This window comes from Rhinatrema bivittatum, chromosome 7 (assembly GCF_901001135.1).
Source record: "Rhinatrema bivittatum chromosome 7, aRhiBiv1.1, whole genome shotgun sequence".
In the NCBI taxonomy this organism is placed as follows: Eukaryota; Metazoa; Chordata; class Amphibia; order Gymnophiona; family Rhinatrematidae; genus Rhinatrema; species Rhinatrema bivittatum.
Window position 1 is genome coordinate 117,183,797 of NC_042621.1, and position 19,627 is coordinate 117,203,423.

Below are 19,627 nucleotides of genomic sequence, written 5' to 3' on the forward strand. Positions count from 1 at the left end.
CATCTAAGGCTCACCCTCCAGAGGCGACGGAGCGACAAGCATCGGGACATCGGGAGCAAGGTGCCAGCTGTCAGGAGGGAGAGCAGACAAAAGGGTGGAATTGCTTACTTGAGTGCCTGGGTGTAATTGAAAAGTGGAGTCACTCCCAAAAACTTCTGGACAGTCCCCATAGCAACAGCAGGGTTGTTTCGCAGCTCCTGGCCATCAATGATGAGAAGCTAATTGAACAAAACACAGGTCAGTGAGAAGGGAAGGTTTTATCGGACATGACACTGAAGGCAGTAGGGTGACATCAGCCTGAAGGTCAAGGTTGGCTTTCGGTGTTGCTGGCCTTAAGATCCCGGGCTGTCTTCTCTGTCACTGTCTAACAGCCAGAGTCTGTGCGTGCTGCTCAAATAGTACTCACAATCTTTGCACGCTTCTGATTATGCACCACACTAGGTGGTGTTTTTTAACAGCTGTAGTTTACTCTCTGGCACAAATTTGCCGAAATCTTGGAGGGGATGGGAAAGACAGCACAGGAGGCCTAAAGAGCACCGGAAAAAGGCACTGCAGGAGAGTGTATTCAGATTCTTGCTTTCAGTATTAATAAGGAAACATCAACAAGCACAAAAAAAAAAAAAAAAAATAAAAAAAAAATATATATATATATATACTGTTCTATTAATGTGTACGAGGACAGCACTGCTGCATTCATGTCACTGTGAATTGAGACCAAATGCGTGAGCCTTCTCCTGGCTTGAGCTCAGCAGGGTGCTGATGTACTCCTGCAAACAGTTTCTTGCCCAGTTAGGAGTACTTTGCTAGTAGTGTGGTCTGCAAGATACTTAAAGAATACAAATAACCTACCTACCTAAGCTGACATCAACATACATTTCTTCTTTGGAAGGGGTGGTGTAGACAGTGTGAGAGAGTTAACAGAATGGTAACTGACTGTATGGGAACAGTTATTTAATTCTTGCACGGTCTGCACCAAGCAACTTAGAAAACCAGAACCTCAAAAGTTCAGAATGATCACAGTATGAAGAACCTTTCTCCCGGCTCCTTTGCCCATCTTGAATCTATTCTGTAATGTTTAGTGAAGGTATGTGTGATACTCCAAGCTGCAGTTATAAGCATCTCTTCTATCAATAACTGTGCCTTTCCTGTACAGGGGTTCGCTACTGATTTTGTAGAATGAGACTAAATAAATGAAGCAACGGGTTTATTTGGTCTTATATGTTTTTGAAATACAACATCTAAACCATTGCAAACTTGATGGCTTGGAGGCTGCTAGACCTTTGCTTTGGCTTACTCCGTAAAGAATAAATTGTTCAGATTTTCTAAAAGTTTGTGTTCTTTGTAAATAACTTTTTAAAGCTCTCTTAACATCTACAAGAATGAAGATCCTTCTCTCCTTGGGTGAACTAGGATTAGGACATAGAGTTGACAACATGATGTCTTGAATTTAAATGAAAAGCAGAATTCATTTCTGGAGCAAATGATGAACATGGGCTAACAAAATTTGACTTGAAAACTGTGTAAATGGAGATATTGATGATAAAGCTCTTAATTGCTTTTGGCATCATAAAGATTTGCATAACGGATGTTCAGAGCTGTACAGACACGCATTATTTATTTATTTATTTATTTATTTAAAGGATTTATATACCGGAGGTTCCTGCATAATATACATATCACCCCGGTTTACAATGAACAGTAAATATCGCTTCAAGTTAGAGGCTTACAATGAACATGGTTAATCCAAATAACAGGGAAATATAAATAATAATGTTAACAATTAAGAAGTGATAATAAATAGATAATAACAATAAATACATAAATAAAATAGAAATAAATAGAAATAAATAAGTAACTAACAGTAAATGGACAGTTCCTACTCCTTGCAGCTTGCAATCTACTCAAGTCAGACAGTCAAGCTATACAAACAAAAAACAAATTAGAGGCTATCTGTTCTTATAACATAAGCAGCTAGGACCTCCAGCATTGCCTGTTCCATCTCCACACTTCCTCTGAGTCAGTGATTGAGTCATGAGTGGATTTGTCAAATACTTTTGTATCTGAACCAACCATCACAGTTGCCTGACTGCCTGCTATGTGTAAGCTAGGCTGTCAAATTCCCAGGTCTGCTGACCTACTGTGGTATAAACCAGCTCCCTGTAAACCTTGGAGGGCCTTCTACCACATTTCCATGACATTTCCTTTTGGTGTGGGTATGGCTCTGCTTATGCTTCATGGTTTCCCAAGATACAGTGGGTGTTGCCTCAGACCGCCTGCCTGCTGGTCTGAGATAAGACAATTCAGTTACAAACTAGGATGACCCAATTTGGCTGCACCCAACTTCTCAAGAAGTCTTCTGGCTTCTTCAGACATGAAGGCCATGCAAAGAAGCATTAGAGTACAGGAGGTGAACTTCTGATATGCCTAAAACAAGACAGGAATCTGGGGATGATCATATTTAATAATCTTAAAGTGGTCAAAGTCAGAAGGGTGCTGAAGTACATAGGGAAAGGAAGAAACAGCTGTAAAAAAGGAGGTAATAATGCCTCGGTATAACTATAATGAGACTTCATTTACAATACTGTGCACAATTCTGGACACCACACCTTCAAAAGGATATAAACTGGATGGACTCACTCCAGAGGGCAGTTACTAAAATGGTCAGTGGTCTACACCATAAAGCATATAGAGACAGACTTAAAGATCTAAACACGTATACTTTGGAGGAAAGAGGAGATATGGTAGAGATATTCAAATATCTCCAAAAAATAAATGCACAGGAGGTGAGCCTCTTTGAATGGAAAGGTGGCTCTGCAATGAAAAATCATAGGATATACTCAGGAGAATATGATACAAAGGGTGGTAGATGCATGGAACAGCCTCCCAGTGGAGAGTATCAAAATTCAAGAAAGCCTCAGATAAGTATAGAGGATCTCTGAGGAGGGGATGAGATAGAAAAACTCAGAAGGAAGCGAGGAAGTGCAGACTAGATGGGCCTAATGGACTTTATTTCCGTCATATTCTATGTTTCTCTGAGGCACACCAGATGCAGTACCAGGCCATCCGTCTGCTGAACAGATTATCAACAGATTTTAATAATTACAACATATTACAAAATAGCCTACCATTTTGTATGTAAAATTGGCCTTTCAAGTACCAAGTTTGGTCACTATGGTTCAAATTACTTAGCATCTTATTCTGTCTAATTGTGAAGATTTTAGCATAAATCTTACAATCAACATTAACCAATGAAATAAGCAGATAATTTTGCCTAATGAAATATTTCCAGGTTCTTTAAGCAAAAATAATCAATGATTCAGCAAATGTCTTCGCTGTTGAGCCTTTTGTGAAATTTTCTGGAACAAAGTTCTGAATTAAGGACTCAAGTGAGGAAAGTTTGGAAAATTCCACAGAAAAGCCATCTAGACCCGGTATCTTGCCACTATTTAGAAAATTAATAGCAGACTGAATTTTGTTGTCAATTACATGAGATTCCAAGCTGTTCTTCTCCTCACTTAATAAAGGACTTGTTAACTGTCCTAAAAAAAATCCTTACTAGCCTTTGTATCTCTATCGTATACAAATTATCATAAGAAAAAACATGCTGCTCTCAAATGTGTCCGTTAGTGACTTTCATTCTCTCCATATTTCTTTCCCTTCAAATATTATGGCAATAAATTTACAGTTTTATTGTTCTTGGGGCATCTAGTTCAGGGCTTCCCAAACCTTTAGACAATATGACTCAATTTTAGCACTGAAAATTCACAGGACCCCAGACGACAATGAAAACAAATTAGCAGGGGTGTGGTCTCCCTCTAACAATTAACTCTATTCTTACTCTCTCCACACTCCAGTTGATCCCCTCTCACAATCCCCACCCTCTCCAATCAATTATTTCTCTCAACCTTCGCCCCCTCCCTCAACTATAGACCAGTAAAGCCTGTCTTCAGTGCTGGGAAAAATCATGGAAACTATTATAAAGAATAAAATCATAAAACATTTAGATAGACATGGTTTAATGGGACACAGCCAGCATGAATTTACCCAAGGGAAGTCTTGCCTCATAAATCTCCTACATTTTTTGAAAGGGTGAATAAATATATGGATAAAGGTGAACCGGTAGATGTGGAGTATGGGGATTTTCAGAAGGAATTCAACAAAATCCCTCATGAGATGCTTCTAAGAAAACTGAAAAGCCATGATATAGGAGGAGATATCCTTTTGTGGACTGCAAACTGGTTAAAAGAGAGTAGGATTAAATAGTTTGTTTTCCCAGTGGAAAAAGGTAAATAGTGGAGTGCCTCAGGGATCTGTACTTGGACTGGTGCTTTTTAATATGAATGATCTGGAAAGGGTACAACAAGTGAGGTGATCAAATTTGCGGATGACACAAAATTATGCAGAGTAGTTAAATCTTAAGCGGATTGTGATAAATTGCAGGAGGACCTTGTGAAACTGGAAGATTGGGCTTCCAAATGGCAGCTGAAATTTTATGTGGAAAAGTGCAAGGTGATGCATATAGGGAAAAATAACCCTTGCTGTAGTTACACAATGTTAGATTCTAGAGATGTGAATCATGTGCCAGATCGTCTTAACGATCAGATTCGGCTGGGGTGGGGGAAAAATCTGATCGTTAAGATATGTGAATTGGAATCGTTTCTGATTCCAATTCACATCGCTAATTTTTTTTTTAGGGAGGCCCGCGCCGCTAAAAAAAACCAACCCACCCGACCCTTTAAATCGACCCCACCCTCCCGACCCCCCCAAAACCTTTTAAAATTACCTGGTGATCCAGGGGGGCCTCGGGGAGAGGAGAGATCCAGGGGGGCCTCGGGGAGAGATTTCCCGTTCCCAGGCATCAGCTGTTCTAAAAACAGCTGATGCCTGGGAACGGGAAATCTCTCCCCGAGGCCCCCCTGGATCTCTCCTCTCCCAAGGCCCCCCCTGGATCTCTCCCCGATGCCCCCCTGGACCACCAGGTAATTTCAAAAGGTTTTGGGGGGGTCGGGAGGGTGGGGTCGATTTAAAGGGTCGGGTGGGTTGTTTTTTTTTAGCGGCACGGGCCTCCCTAAAAAAAAAGGGTCAGGAGGGTGGGGGAGGCTAAGGGGGGTCGATTTAAAGGGTCGGGTGGGTTTTTTTTTTTTTTATCGGGCCATCGGCGCCATTTTAATTAGTGGCAGCCAAAATGGCGCCGATGGCCCGAGAGCGGGAGATCGCACTGGGACCCCCCCCCACTGGACCACCAGATAATTTAACATTTTGGGGGGGTTCGGGAGGGTGGGAGAGGGTAAGGAATTGGTTTTAAAAGGTCGGGGTGGGTTTAGGGGTTGTTTTGTGTGCCGGTTTTCTCGCCCTCCCCCAAATAATTCCCGTGCCCTATTTAACGATACAATACAAATGCCCCTGACGATAAATCGGGGGCATTTGTATTGTATCGTGCACTCTAACGATTTAGGACGATTTTAAAATTATCTGACGATAATTTTAATCGTTCAAAAACGATTCACATCCCTATTAGATTCTATCTTAGAAGTTACCACTCAGGAAAGAGATCTAGGCATAATAGCGGATAATACATTGAAATTGTTGGCTCAGTGTGCTGTGGCGGTCAAAAAAGCAAACAACGTTAGGAATTATTAGGAAAGGAATGGCAAATAAAACAGTGTTGAGACTGCACCTTGAATACTATGTGCAATTCTGGTTGCTATATCTCAAAAAAGATATATCCGCAATGGAGAAAGGACAGAGAAGGGTGACCAAAATGATAAGGGACATGGAACAGCAATCCTATGAGGAAAGGTAAAGAGGTTAGGGCTGTTCAGTTTGGAGAAGAGACAACTGAGGGGTGATATGAAGAGGTCTACAAAATCATGAAAGGACTTGAACAGGCTAATGTAAATCATTTATTTACTCTCTCAGATAACAGAAAGACTAGGGGACAAGTCCATGAAGTTAGCAAGTTGCTCATTTAAAACAAATCGAAGAAAATTCTTTTTCACTCAGCGCATAGATAAGCTCTGGAATTCATTGCCAGAGGATGTGGTTACGGCAGTTAAACTGGAAGAGTTGGGATTTTTATATTGCCACAGAATAGTAACTCTCAAACTAAGAAAGGGCAGGACTGACAGTTTATGTTTCTGCTTTAGTGGCCGGAGTCAGCACACCCCAGAAGAGGGAGGTTTCTGGGAGACTTGGCAGCGCAGGCAGGATACTGGGGATATTCCAGGCTCACAGGATTATGCCAGCAGTAGCCAGTATGAGGAACCCTGGAGTCCTGTACTGCAGAGGAGAACGGACATAGGAAGCCTGAGCTGTGTTCTGGTTGCCCCAGTTATAATCCGGAGGTGATGCAATGGGAACATTGCTAGAGTTATAGTTTAAAAAAACTCAGACTCATCCAATAATTGTGCAGTAAACCACCAACTGGGTTTAGTACTGCCCAAATCTCCCCACTTTAATACTAAAAAGATATCTGTGCGGTCCGACACTAATATGTCCTGTATCTCTGCTTTAGACTTCAATCACACCAATAATTCTGATACCAGAAAATAATCAATCTCAGAAAAGGACTGAAGAGAAACAGAAAAAATGTAAAATCTTTGTCTCTAGGGTGAAGACTTCTCCAAGGATTGATGAGCCCATTTACCCCCATCGTGGACTGGATAGTACTTACAGATTTAGATGGCCTAACTCTACAACCTGATTGTCAACACGACAATTGGGCAATAACCTGCTTAGAAAGTTCCTGAAAATTCTGGGGAATGTACAGTGAGCATAAATATTTAATACCATCAATGTTTTACCCTTCATCTCCAAAACCACTTTTATACAATGTCCTTTGTGTAAGTACTTGAGTAATAAGTACTTAATTAAAACAGCCAAGCCGTTTTTCCCTAAAGGTTGGAAATATATGCATTCTTTACCTCAACCTCCTTGCACTTTAATGGAAACTTTAAAAGATAAATATATCTCCTGAAGCAGAATGATAGCTTCCTTACTTTTTTTTTTTTTAAAGATAATCTAAATATTTTTCTCCATTTAATGGTTGATTTAATCTTTGACATTTAACAAACAAAATGTGAATTATTTGCTATTTTTAAGGAAGCACAGGAATCCGACATACTCCTTAAGGATACAATAATAAAAGAAGGAGAAAGAGGAGAGTAAATGTTTTGGCTGGGAATAATCCTGTCTTGGCAGTATGATATTGCTTTCCAAAAGGATTTTCCCTTCTCTGCCATGATGAACATGATAAACACACTGAAGGAAAGTTAAAACGCCATTCCAGCAGTTCTTGCTAGCTTCAGTGTCCTATAAGTGAGGCCATCTCATTCGTGTTCATCATCATAACTTATGGAAAGCAATGCTGGCCCTTAACAGTGGTTTTTGTTTTTTGGGGTTTTTTTTAACATGATCACATTGGAAATGCAGTCACTGCTAAAACTGAAGACTTGCTCTCAACACAGTACTATCACTTTCAACTTGGTGGCTTTCTCACTTATAAAGAGCTGATTCAGGCTCTAGTCGCTTTGCCAGCTTTCGTAATACAAAACACTTGGTGCTGGTATCACAGTCAAGCTGACTTTCTTCGTGCTGCAAGTTACTCTACCTCTGTTTGTCTCAAGCTTTTGTAAAGGGACAGCTTTTCCTGTCGGAGAGGTGAGAAGCGAGGCATGCAGAGTTTGAGAACTGCAGCACCACCTTATCGCCCAGCTGCACTCAAGCCTCAGTTCATTGCAATCTGTACATAGTGGGGTAGATTTTTAAAAGATGCACGCGCCGATTTTATAACATGTGTGTGCCAGCAACGAAATCGGGCCTTCCCCCCAGGCTGCTCCAATTAACAAGCGGACTGGGAGGGAACTTCCCTACCCCCCCTACCTAAATTCCCTCCCTCTTCCCCCTCTCCTCCCTACCCCCTAAATCCTTCCTATCCTATTTTTTTTTTTTTTGTTCTACAACTTACTTCACGGCCGGAGCTGAAGTAAGTTGCGTGCGCCAGCCAGCTGCCAGCACGCGAGTCGTCAGGACAGCGTTCAATGGCACTGTCCCGGCCCGCCTCTTCGGAGAGGCCCGGCAGTTGTGTGCGTACACCGGGGTTTACGCGCATGGCCGGGCCCGTTTTAAAATGAAAGTGGCGTATGCAAGGCCCGATTATACGCAGGCCGGCCTTTTAAAATCCGGCTGAGTGCTCTTAGTGCAGGCTGCGTGAGGGTGAAATAGAACTGTCTCTATTATTTGTACCTTTATGAACTCTGGGGAAAAAAAAAAAAAAAAAAAGAGTATTTGCTGTTTGATCATCACACAGAGTAAGGTAACTAAAGTGTTTGATTAGTGGATATGCTCATTAGGAGTCATACTTAATTTAAAATTACAGCTCTGTTAAAAAGATAAACTTGTAGGAGATTGGTACAAAGTCACAGAGCCTTTTACCTCTATGTCACCATATCAAATCCAGCTCAGGCCAGTAGCAAATAAAAGTCACTACCATCTGGAAGCTGTTTGGTCACCTGCATGAAATGAGCTTGTGGTCATACTCCGGTTCGCAGTGAACGGACAACTATGTCACTTGTCTACCAGTTTGGCTCCTTTGTGGTTTGTGTCATTAGAGGGCCGGATGGTTGCGTGGATAGATGGATGGGCAACTCCTAAGAGGTGGTCCCTTCGGGGTAGGGTGAAGGAGCTCACACTGCTGCTGTTCGTGCCCTACCTGTCCTGTGAAGAGGCAGCATGGGGGGGGGGGGGGGGGGGTAAAGCTTACACTGCTCCTGCACATGCTGTGTCTATTCTGAAGACAAATTCATTACATCGGTTTCCAGTGCTGTAAATCTGACACCTTTTACAACACTTACGTTCATTATAAAACATGTTAAAACTGGTAAAAGTGTTATCATAGTTTGGGCTTGCTTGAATCGGTTGACAGCAAGATATGACACACAAGTTTGGCCTTGGTTTCCTGGCAGAACTTTCTAGCAGTTTCAAGTTAAACAATGATGGAGGTGTCCTTCCTTCTGTTCGGACTGTACATGAGGGTACCTTGAATCTTAATGGAGGCTGCAGGTGCGGATCCTACCTGACTGGTGGGGTAGTAGGTTAGCCACCTTTCCAGATGAGTGGAATACCATCCAGGCAGCAAGCAGCGGCCCTGCAGGTTGCGCAGCTCCTTGGGCGACTGTGGGCCTGCTGTAATCACCTCATAAAAGGTATAGTTTAGGGCCAGCGGGTCACTGTGAGCTCGCTGATGCTGCAGAAGAGGAGGAGAAAGATTTGCAGGTAACGCACAGACCCACATGCAGAAACATTCTGGCTCAGGGGGCTTGCTCGATCATGCTTCAGTGCAAACGCTTTCACATAATACGTTTAGGCAGTGTCCTAAATAGGGAAGCAATAATATATGCAAGAAAGCAGTCATGGATTAGCAACCGTGTCCTTCAGCTATTATACCCCAACTAGACAAGATTGGCTCGGAATACAGGTATGTAAAAAATAATCTCTTTCTCCTCCGTCTTTAAGCTCTCCTCGTGTTCTCCCCTTTGCTTTCACTGTATCTGGATATGCTTCAGTCTTTGAAATCTCTCATCCTGCCCCGCCCTCTCCTTTTTTCCCCCTTCCATGTCCAGACAGACAGACCGCATGTGTTCCAGCCAAGTTGGGCTCAGCGTCGCACACCGACCCTGGAGCGTCAGGCACCTACAGTTCCCCTGGGATCTGGAGAGTACTCTGGGGGAGGGGTTCGCTACAGAACTCCCCCTGTAACCCCACAACAGGAAGGGATCGCAAACCGCCTGCTCTGAACAGGAATCGGGGAGTTAAGCCAGAGTTGTCAGTACCTGGTACCAGGAGTAGGCGCGATCTGCTGGACTGATCAGGATGGCAATTATTTTGGCTCGGGGCAGGAGGGCGGCTGCCCGCTGCGGTACCATCTCTGTATCAAAATAATTGGCACTTTTCTCAAACATGAAGTCTGTACTGGCATTGGAGGGCACGGGGAAGAACTCCATGTACCTGGGGAGGAGGGACAGAAACAAAACGTTAAGCGAGGAGACACCCCCTCCCCCCACCCTGCTCTAACCAGCAGATTAATGATGTTCAAACATTTCCTGACCAACTTACTGCTAAAATCATTCTGCAGCCTATCCCTGCGTGCTGGGAACAGAATGTAAAATCAGGCTGTGTCCCGATGCATTACACAGTAACAGTGCCACCATATGACAAGCTCAGCCCGAGATTTGCAGCCGCCGGCCTCTGTGCAGTTAACTGAAAAGACAGAAGCTGGGGGCAGCAGACAGATCCAGGCAGCTGGCGGCCTTCACTTTTACAAATGTCTGTCACGGAAGGGGGCTTGTTGCATCAACAGCTTTGGGAGTGAATGCATAATAAAAGAAAACAGTACATAGAAATGTAATGCATATGGCTAGCCTGGGCTAGGAATGATAAAAAAGTGACCAGCTGAAGGGACACACACAGATACGTAAAACTATCTAGTTAAGTTTTCAAAAACCCACTGAACTGGTAAGACACCTGGTTTATCTTGAGCCAAATTTTCATCCGCAACCAACTGGCTAGGTTTGCGGCTGAAAATTCTCCTCAATCAAGCCGTACAAAATTTGTTCAGCTACAGTTAGGACAGCCATTTGTGTGACCAGAGCTGTGCAGTTACATTTAGCTGGTTAGCACTGAAAATCTGCGCTACCTTGCTAAGTTGTAAACCCGCCCCGGGAACGCCTCAGTCCCTCTCTCTCTTTTCCGACCCACTAAATTGTGATTTTGCATGCACAGACTTAATCTGTTAGGGCAGGGTGAGAGAGGGAACAGAATATTTATCCAGTTAGATTTACCTAACTAACTTCTGAAGTTAGCTGAACTAACTCTTTAAAACCCACTCTGTGTATTCCGTGTGCAATCTTTTCCCGAAGTATTCTCAAAATTCACTCAGACTCTACTACAGAGCGAGCCAGGGGGGAGGAATCCACACTATATCCATTCGCAGCTCAGGAGAAAGAAGCCATGGTGGGAGCATAACGCACCCAGCCCAGGTCTGCTCAGTCTCCTGGTAAAAATCACCTAGTGACTGCATAGTATTACTAAAATACAATGCTCACTGTGCTTCTTCTCCAGCTGACCAGGAGCTTACATTAGCTGACAGTAACTATCTGATATCAGCACAGAAAGAACCTTTTGGAACAGCAGCATAGATGGCACGAGTCTTTTCTTTGGGGAGGCTGGCACAAATATACAGCGCCTGCTTTGCCGCCCCTGCCTTGTTTTGTGCTGCTGGCCTTGCATCGTGTCTTCCGGCGGTTTCCAGTCCTGTTTCCCCTGCTCACTGAGGATCATAGATGGGATTTGTTGCAGGGCCGGGCCTTTTCCGTTTGTATCCTCTGGGAGCTTTCTGCAGTCCTCTTGCCACCAAGTCACTGATCTGCTCCTTACTTACAACTCCTGATTGCGGGGGTGACCCACTCCTCATCCCTGCGGCCGCTTCTCTCCTGGCAGGAGAATGCACCCCCCACACCAAACTGCAGCTTCTTTGGGTTGGGGCAATGTGCTCCCTTTCCCTGGACAGTGGCTCCTGAAGGCCAACTGGGCTCCCCTGCAGTTAGATCGAGGATCTTTTCCATCACCTGTACTTTCAAGCAGCTTCCACTCGACCTGCACTACCTACGTCTCCAAGCTCAGGTCTGACCCCCCCCCCCCCCCCACCCCGGCAGCAGCAGCAGCTCTGGGATGAGGTTCAGGGGGAAGCCTACATTTCCAAAACTGGCTGTGCCCGAGCGAGGCGGCTCTGGCTTCTGCTCACTCCTTGACCCCCCTGCAATGCTCTGGGCATCTGCTCCTCGTCAGCCAGAGCTGTATGGATTGTAATTTATTTGATTTGATTTATATTCCGCCTTTCAAAATCCGTGGATTAAGCAGACATGGCTGTGGTGCTGAAGGAACCCAAGCTGCAGCAACGTCCACTCAGCAGCAGGGTCAGTGCGTTCTCTGCCACTGTAGCGTGGGCGGCACTGGGCGCAGGCAGCCTGGGGACTGCTGAACAAGGGCTGGAACTTGCAGTGGAGGGGGGAGATGCAGGCAGCGCAGACACTGCTGGTGGCGGAGGGGACGATGCTCACCGCTGGCGGCACAGGGATGACGCTGAGGGGGAACTGGGCCAGGGACTGCGAGAGTCTCCTAAAGGACGCCTTTCTCCCCTCCCTGCTTTCATTTATTGACTATCATTTAAGATAAAGATGTGCAGACCAACATCTTATAAATACCAATTTGTTGTCACTATCGTTTTGCTTTGCACCTGTGACGGCTCAGGCCATTTGGTTTGGAAAGGATTAACCTCCCCAAGCCTCTTCTGCATGCTGTCTCCGAACTGCACAAATTTGCTTTTCAGGATGATATTACATTCACCGTGCTGTGAGGCTGATATACTAAGGTGCAATACTAAGTGCCATTAACATGTGACAGCAGCCCAGCTAATTGCATGAAAATGAGATTTTAGCTAAACATCGCACATTAAATTTTCTGCATTTGCACCCATTACTGCAAAAAGTCTTAATTATGTCTGAGGTACAGTTCAGTTTCTTCTGATAATGGCTCTATGTTGAATGTTTGGTGTGTTTTCACTTAGTATTTATCTATGTGAACATAAGTAATGAGACGATTTACATAATCATGCATAATTATGCAGCTCATTACCTAATTTTGCTTAGATTTTGCGGTGAGCTTCACAATAGTGCAAAAAAATGGAAAATAGCTCATTCAAAATTTAACAAACAGAATAGTGCATGTTATTAGCTATTTTTATTGTGCAATAATGCTTCTGTAAAAACACAATGCAGCTCAGTACATTATAGAAACAGGACAGCCTATCTAGTCTAGACATCCACACCAAATGCTCAGCATTGCAATCCCTGCCACTCCCTCAGAGATCCTCTGTTTATCCCCTGCTTTCTTGGATTCAGATTCTTGGCCTTATCTCCCGCATCTCCAGAGGGAGGCTGTTCCATACATGCATTACCCTCTCCGTAAAGAAATATTTCTTTAGAATATGCCTGTGTCTAACCCTTTCACCCTCATCCCTTGATCACTCATTCTAGAGCCTCCTTTCCATTGAAAGAGACTCATCTCCTGTGCATGGAAACCTTGGAGGTATTTAAACGTTTCTATCATATCTCCTGTAGCCCACCCTTCCTCTAGGGTATACATGTTTAGATCATTAAGTCTATCCCCATATGCTTTAGGATGAAGACCACTCCATTTTAAGTAGCGGCCTCTGGATTGTTTATCTCCTTTTAAAGGTGCAGTCTCCAGAACTGTACACAGTATTCCAAATGAGGTCTCACCAGAGCCTTCCATGGGGGCAATACCTCCTCTTTTTTTCTATTGACCATTCCTCTCCCTATGCACCCAAACATCTTTTTGGCTTTTGCTGTCACTTGATTTACCTGTTTGGCTACCTTAAGATCATCAGATAGGATTACCTCCACGCCCTGCTCTTGTTTTGTGCATAGAATTTCACCCCATACATTTTACCACTTCCTTGGGTTTTTGCAGCCCAAATGCATGACTCTGCACTATTTCTCAAGCTTTGCTGGATCCCTCCTCGTGTTTTCCACACCTTCCTGGCTGTCCACTCTGTTTCAGATTTTGGTATCGTCTGCAAAAAGACAAATCCTTCCCACAATATTTCTTAGGAAAATGTTGAAAAGAACTAATCCAAGGATCGATCCCAGTGGCACACTACTTGTAACGCCCTCTCCTTGAACACCATTCACCACTAGCATCTACTCATCCCTTCATGTATGAAAGGGAAGTAAACAGGTCATCGGCTGACGAAGAAACCTGGCTCCAACCCAGGAAATCATCACTGACAAAGGATATATCCTGAGATCCATATTCAACTATTGCATTCTAGTCCACTGTCGCCTCTTCTCCCAGGGAGCTGAAAGGTGAGCTCCTCCTCATAGAGGGGCTGAGTACTTACCAGTCAATGCCCTTGTGGTAGTTGGGGCCATTGAAAAACTGAATCTCTTCGAAGGTGGATGGACTCGGGAAGTTACTGGTGACAGCTGGATGCATGGTAAGGAAAGCGTGCAGAGCGGTGGTGCCTAGGGAGACATACATTGTATTACACTGACATGCGTATGGGTGCCTGTAGCCTTTGTGGTTTTAAAGACAAACTGGAGGATTTACAACAGGAACTGCTGGCAGGTAGCTAAAGATCAATAATAAAGAGAGTGATGGGTATATTTGATAAAAATCAATCCAGAGAACAATCATAATCGAAGATTACATTCTTTGATACTTCTTATAATGACATCATCAGGAGCTCACCCAAAGCACTGGGCATTGTGCAAAAGGAAAATAGTCAAAGACTAAACACAGACCCCTTTTTTGGGGGGAGCTCCTTATAGTTCCATCATAAGGAAAATATCTAACAATTTTCGCTATGATTATTCTCCATGGAATTCTGGATTGATTTTTTTTTTTTTTATCTCTGTGCATATATATATCTATCACTCCTTTCCTTATTGATTTTGTTTCAGTGGTAGGGATGCCTCTCTTGTTTGTTACCACCAGAAATCAATGCAAAAACAACTGCCATCTAATTTTCTCCCAGCAGCTTCCTCCTGCTTCTTTGGGCAGCCATTCTAATCAAAACTGAATCCCTACTAGGGCCTCGGCACCGTGAGTCTTCATTCACAGTTACCTGGGGTTCTCCCTGCTCCCCTTCCCCCCAGCTATCACAGCATCAGTTCTCTGGTTGAGAGGTACGAAGCATGGTTTCTCCAGAATATGGCATAAATGTGCCCGTGAGCCAGACCTCCCCAACCACTTATAGGGTTACGAATGCTGCCAATGCAGCAACCCCAGTCACAGCTGAGTGGAGCACCAGAAGCTGGGCCAAGCAATCCAGCTCGAGCATCCCCCATAGTAACGCCCGGCACTGCTGCTGTACCATCAGGTCAGCCCCTGCCAGCTCATTTCTGGGAGCGGTGCATGGGGCTGCACTGTGAGAAGTTCAGGTTACCAGTCTTTTGGGGTCCAGTGATGAGGAATTTTGGAAGTCTATCACAGGTTTTTTCTTTAGACCAAATGTCCTTGTGCCTCTTATCATCACATGGATTCTGAAAAACACAGAGAAACATCTTGGTAGGAAAGACAAAGATGTAATGCTCTCACGCAGCACCCGCATTGTTGCGCGATTATACGTGTGATACTGCATAGAGAGCCCTGGCTTACCCCCAGTGGTTCTCAGGATCTCCAGAATGAATATTCATAAGATATGTTTGAACACATTTGGTCTGTGAGCTAGATTAATGTGCATTACTGGGTTATCCTGAAAAACCAGCAGGTTTTAGGGCTGAGGACTGGAGCCCGGAACTGCTGCCTTACACTATAACAGGAAGGGCCTCTGCACAGCCTCATAACTCCGTGATGGCGAACTCCAGTCCTCCAGCGCCACAAACAGGCCAGGTATTCAGAATATCCACAATGAATCCGCATGAAAAAGATCTGCATGCACTGCCTCCATTATAGGCAAATCTTTCTCATGGAGTTCGCCATCACTGGCATAACCTCTGCTTTCACACACAGAAATGTTTTTCAACTAGTATTAATATTTTAAGTATTTTATTTTGTGGCTTGCAGATAAAACCAAAAGAAAATCTTTAGGCTAATGGAGTCTTACTAGCATTAATAACAATTAATGAACTCTGTTTAGTGCTGAAAGTTCAGAAACACAGTGTTCAACTCTGGGGCTGTTAATGCAGCTGCATGAGATAATATAAGGGAATGCTACAGGACCTGGGGGCGAGGAGCACATTATCTTGGTTTATATACTCCATAAAAGGAGATTCACAGCCGCAGACTGCTCAGTCATTGCCGGGGAGGAAACTGCTTCAGAGGGATCTGAGGAAAATGTCCCTGCTCGTTCCAATGCTCTGGGACAGTCTACATCAGGGTTTTCCGGCCGGTGTGCCATCAGACCTGATCAGGTCACCACTGCCTGATCCTCAAATGCAGACCGGCACCCGGGCTCTGCTCTCTGCACCTCGCAGCAACAAGAGACACCGGCTGAGGCTTTTAAATGTGCAGGAGCTCCATGCTGAGAACGTGTACAGTCACCCAGGTTCCTCTCCATCCTCGCCAAAGCACGAACACCGGAAAGAGGGAATTAGTGGAGCAGCATTTAGGGCAGAGAGAGCCAGGCCCTGCTTTATGCAGCACACACACACATTGCACACAGCGCCTCCTCACCTTCTCCGTCTCCGAGTCCTTAGCCCTAGGCTGTGTATGCACTGAGCTCTGGATGTGACTCACTTTGGCGGCAGCAGCAGCAGTAGAGGAGCTCTGGCAGCCACATGCGGCAGCCAAATTAACTAACTGAGCCAGGTGCCTGCACCACACCGGCTTCTCTCTTCTCCTGCACCTGTATGCACAGGGAGCTGGTCCATTCCGAGGGGTCCATGTGGGTCTCTGCCCCCCCTCTCCTTTGGTTTAACATTTAGAGCAGGGACCGGTGGGGCTTTCAGTGTTTTCCTAGTTCTTCTTTTGGCCATGCGCGTCCTCTCCTTGTCTGCACCGCCTACTGTGCGCGTTTTTGCTAATGGAGTGCCTTGGGCTTGAAAAGGTTGCGAAACACTGGGCTATATAGTGGTTCAAGACGAGCCATGGGACTAGGACGATTTGAGCACAGCAGTTTATTGCTCTGCGCACACTCAAGCTCTGTTATTTCCTGCATGTGACTATTTTCTTTTATTAAAGATCACAAAGGTTTATTATTTTCCAGAACAGCCATCTCTGCTGGTAATCACACTGATTCTTTCACTGCTAACCATGATCTTTCTGCTTTTTTTGGAGCAGTCTGAGATTGAATTGAGCACACAACCCTTTTGGTTACTTTTGCTAAGGAAACAGATAAATAAGTAAATTTTGAGACTTTTTTTTTTAAACTTAAAAATATGCTTTTTATGAGTCAAAATATTTCTTTACTCCTCGCTGTTGTAAAAGAGACACAGGTGACAAGGAGAGTTGTTCTTTTGAAGAAGCCAAGCAGTTTAGCCCTGGGTGCAACATTTTTATTGAAGTTTCCTTGCAATTGTATAATTTTTTATTTTTTTTTTTTAATTATTATTTATTTTCAGGTTTCAATATTACATATTTCACTTTTACATGAATACCAAAATCAGGAAACAGGATTTATAAATTCCATCCATAAGGCTACATTTAACAGCATCTTAATTTCCTTTCCCTGTTACAAAACTATAGGGGGAGTCCTGTTTTTAAACAAAACAATAAAGCAAAATTTTACCCAATGAATGAGAGTAAACAAGAAAACTTAATTTTTCCAATTGCATTTAGGACTCAGTTTCCTCCCCTTGGTTATGTCTAGCTTCCAGGAATCTCTCCAGATGTTCCGGATCATAATACACAAATCTTTCTCCTCCTATACGCATTATACATTTACAAGGAAATCTTACAATAATCTGTATTCCAAATGTTCTAGCTTGATTTGCCAACAAAAAATGTTTCCTTCTTAATTGGGTTTCTTTGGCTAAATCTGGGTAAATCCAAACCTTTTGGCCCAGATATAAAGAGGATCTTTTCACAAGAAATAATTTTAAAATTTTATCCCTTTCAGAAGAAAGGTTAAATTTAACCATAAGAGTGCCTCTTTTTTCAACCTGAGAACTTAAGGAAGTTTCTATGAGTTCTGTTACATTTAACGAAGTATCACCCACTCCCTGATCTAAATTTCCCTCAGTTTTCCAACTGATAAAATAGGTATTTAATATTGATGGAATACTTTCTGGGGTTAATGACAAAACCTCCAGAAAATAATTCCTCAATTGTTCTCTGGGGGATATCATTTTGCACTTAGGGAAGTTGATAATTCTCAAATTGGTATACCTTATTGAATTCTCTATACTTTCAACCTTCCTAGTCAAATTCATCTCTCCCTGAACAATGGATGACTGAACAGATTTTACCTCTCCTTTGGGGAACCAAAGCAGTCAGGAACCCTCCTTAGTTCATATGCAGAGTCCTTTACCTATTACATTTACTGGAAATCCACAAAGAGTAACAATGGATATGATATGGCAGGCTGTAGTGGCATTACAAACTAATATTTCAAATTTGAATAGTGTATAAAAGATATGCAAACTGTCTTATTTAATTTGAATCCTATAGTTACAAGTCATGTGGGATCTTTGGCAAAAGTTGAGGAAGAGATAAAACAAATTAAAAACGTTCAGTCATCCATTGTTCAGGAAGAGATGAATTTGCAATTGTATAATTAAGATACATGGGGTTAAATATATTTTTTTTATCCTGTTCAACTGGAAAGTTTCCTCCAAATAGGGCTGCTCCAACTGGTATTGGTAATTCTGATTCACAAAACTTGAGTAGGTCCTAATTTAAATTTATAGTGGGGTTTTTTTTTTAATTTCTTTGTTGAATTTTTTCTTTGTGCTCTCCGCAATGATGTGGTCTTAACATTGGTATTTCATGAACATTTTTTCCTTTGTGAATTGTTCTTTAGTGATTTAAGTGGTGAAATTATGTATTATCAAGTGTCTCTTGAATTGTAAGTTTCTGAACATTAAAAATAAAGTTAAAAAAAAACAAACTGGGCTTGGCACTGCTGATTTCTAATGATTCTTTTAGAATTGAACTCGACAAGCAAGCTTTATTGGACTAACTTAATGCATCTGTGGCTTTGCTTTCAAGAATTAAACTTCATTCATCAGGTCGATGCAAAATGAGTTCATGTCATCTGCAAATAGAAATAAATTGTAGTTTGGCGGAGCCACAAGACGTACGCTTCCGCAGCGCGGTCTGCAGCGACCTGATGCAAGAAGTTAGTCCAATAAGAAACCTTCACCTTTGCCATTGTCTATTGATTTCTGCATATCTAAGTGGACTAACATGGCAACCACATTACTCAGAATATTTAAAATATTTAGCTGAAAATTTATTACCATATGAAGTGAAAATGATTTTTATATATATATATATATATATATATATATATATATTTTGAGAGAGAAAAGAGCATAGTAATTCTCTTTTTGGGAAGGACCAATACGAGAGAGAGGAAAAACCAACTTTAGAGACCAGGCTTTCCTGGTTTAATATAACTAGAGGAATGAACATTATGGAATTTATTTTTCAACCCATCTCATGTGCTACGGCTTTAAAGCCCAAACATGGAATCTCTGGGATGCTAATGACGCCTCTCAAACCTGACTTTTCTCATGACGTTCACACTTTTGTGATTTGATGGTGCTGCTGCCTTTACCCACCTGCCAGAGGGGGTTCTTCTCCTGAGGGAAGATTTCAAAGTATTTCTTTGCCAGCTGGACAGGTGGCAGAGTCTGCAGCCGAAGGTTGGTCCAGCACTGGACGAACTTGACCAGACTCTCAAAGGTGTACAGCCCCAGCCGATCGTTTCCATAATTAGACAAGTGGGTCATAAAGATGCTGATCTGTGAGAAACAAGGAATGAAAAGAAATTAATTTCAGAAAAATGGCCCTTCCTTTTTTCACATGGAAATCCTATGAACCAGGGTCAGACTGATAGTGATCTCAGCCCCCAGGCAATTAGGGTCAACGACTACTAAACACC

The 19,627-nt window shown here is 43.1% G+C and overlaps 1 protein-coding gene across 5 annotated transcripts in view; it reads right to left on the reverse strand.

Moving 5' to 3' along the window:
• NDST2 (N-deacetylase and N-sulfotransferase 2) overlaps positions 1-19,627 on the reverse strand; it is a 625,893-nt gene that overhangs the window by 12,756 nt on the left and 593,510 nt on the right. For all 5 annotated transcript variants that reach the window (XM_029608979.1, XM_029608977.1, XM_029608978.1 and 2 more), the window contains 6 exons: positions 19,305-19,487; positions 15,026-15,122; positions 13,979-14,102; positions 9,831-10,005; positions 9,074-9,244; positions 109-218 (listed from right to left, as the gene is read on the reverse strand). In XM_029608979.1, the coding sequence (XP_029464839.1) occupies positions 109-218; positions 9,074-9,244; positions 9,831-10,005; positions 13,979-14,102; positions 15,026-15,122; positions 19,305-19,487 (860 nt within the window). The remainder of the gene's footprint in view (positions 1-108; positions 219-9,073; positions 9,245-9,830; positions 10,006-13,978; positions 14,103-15,025; positions 15,123-19,304; positions 19,488-19,627) is intronic.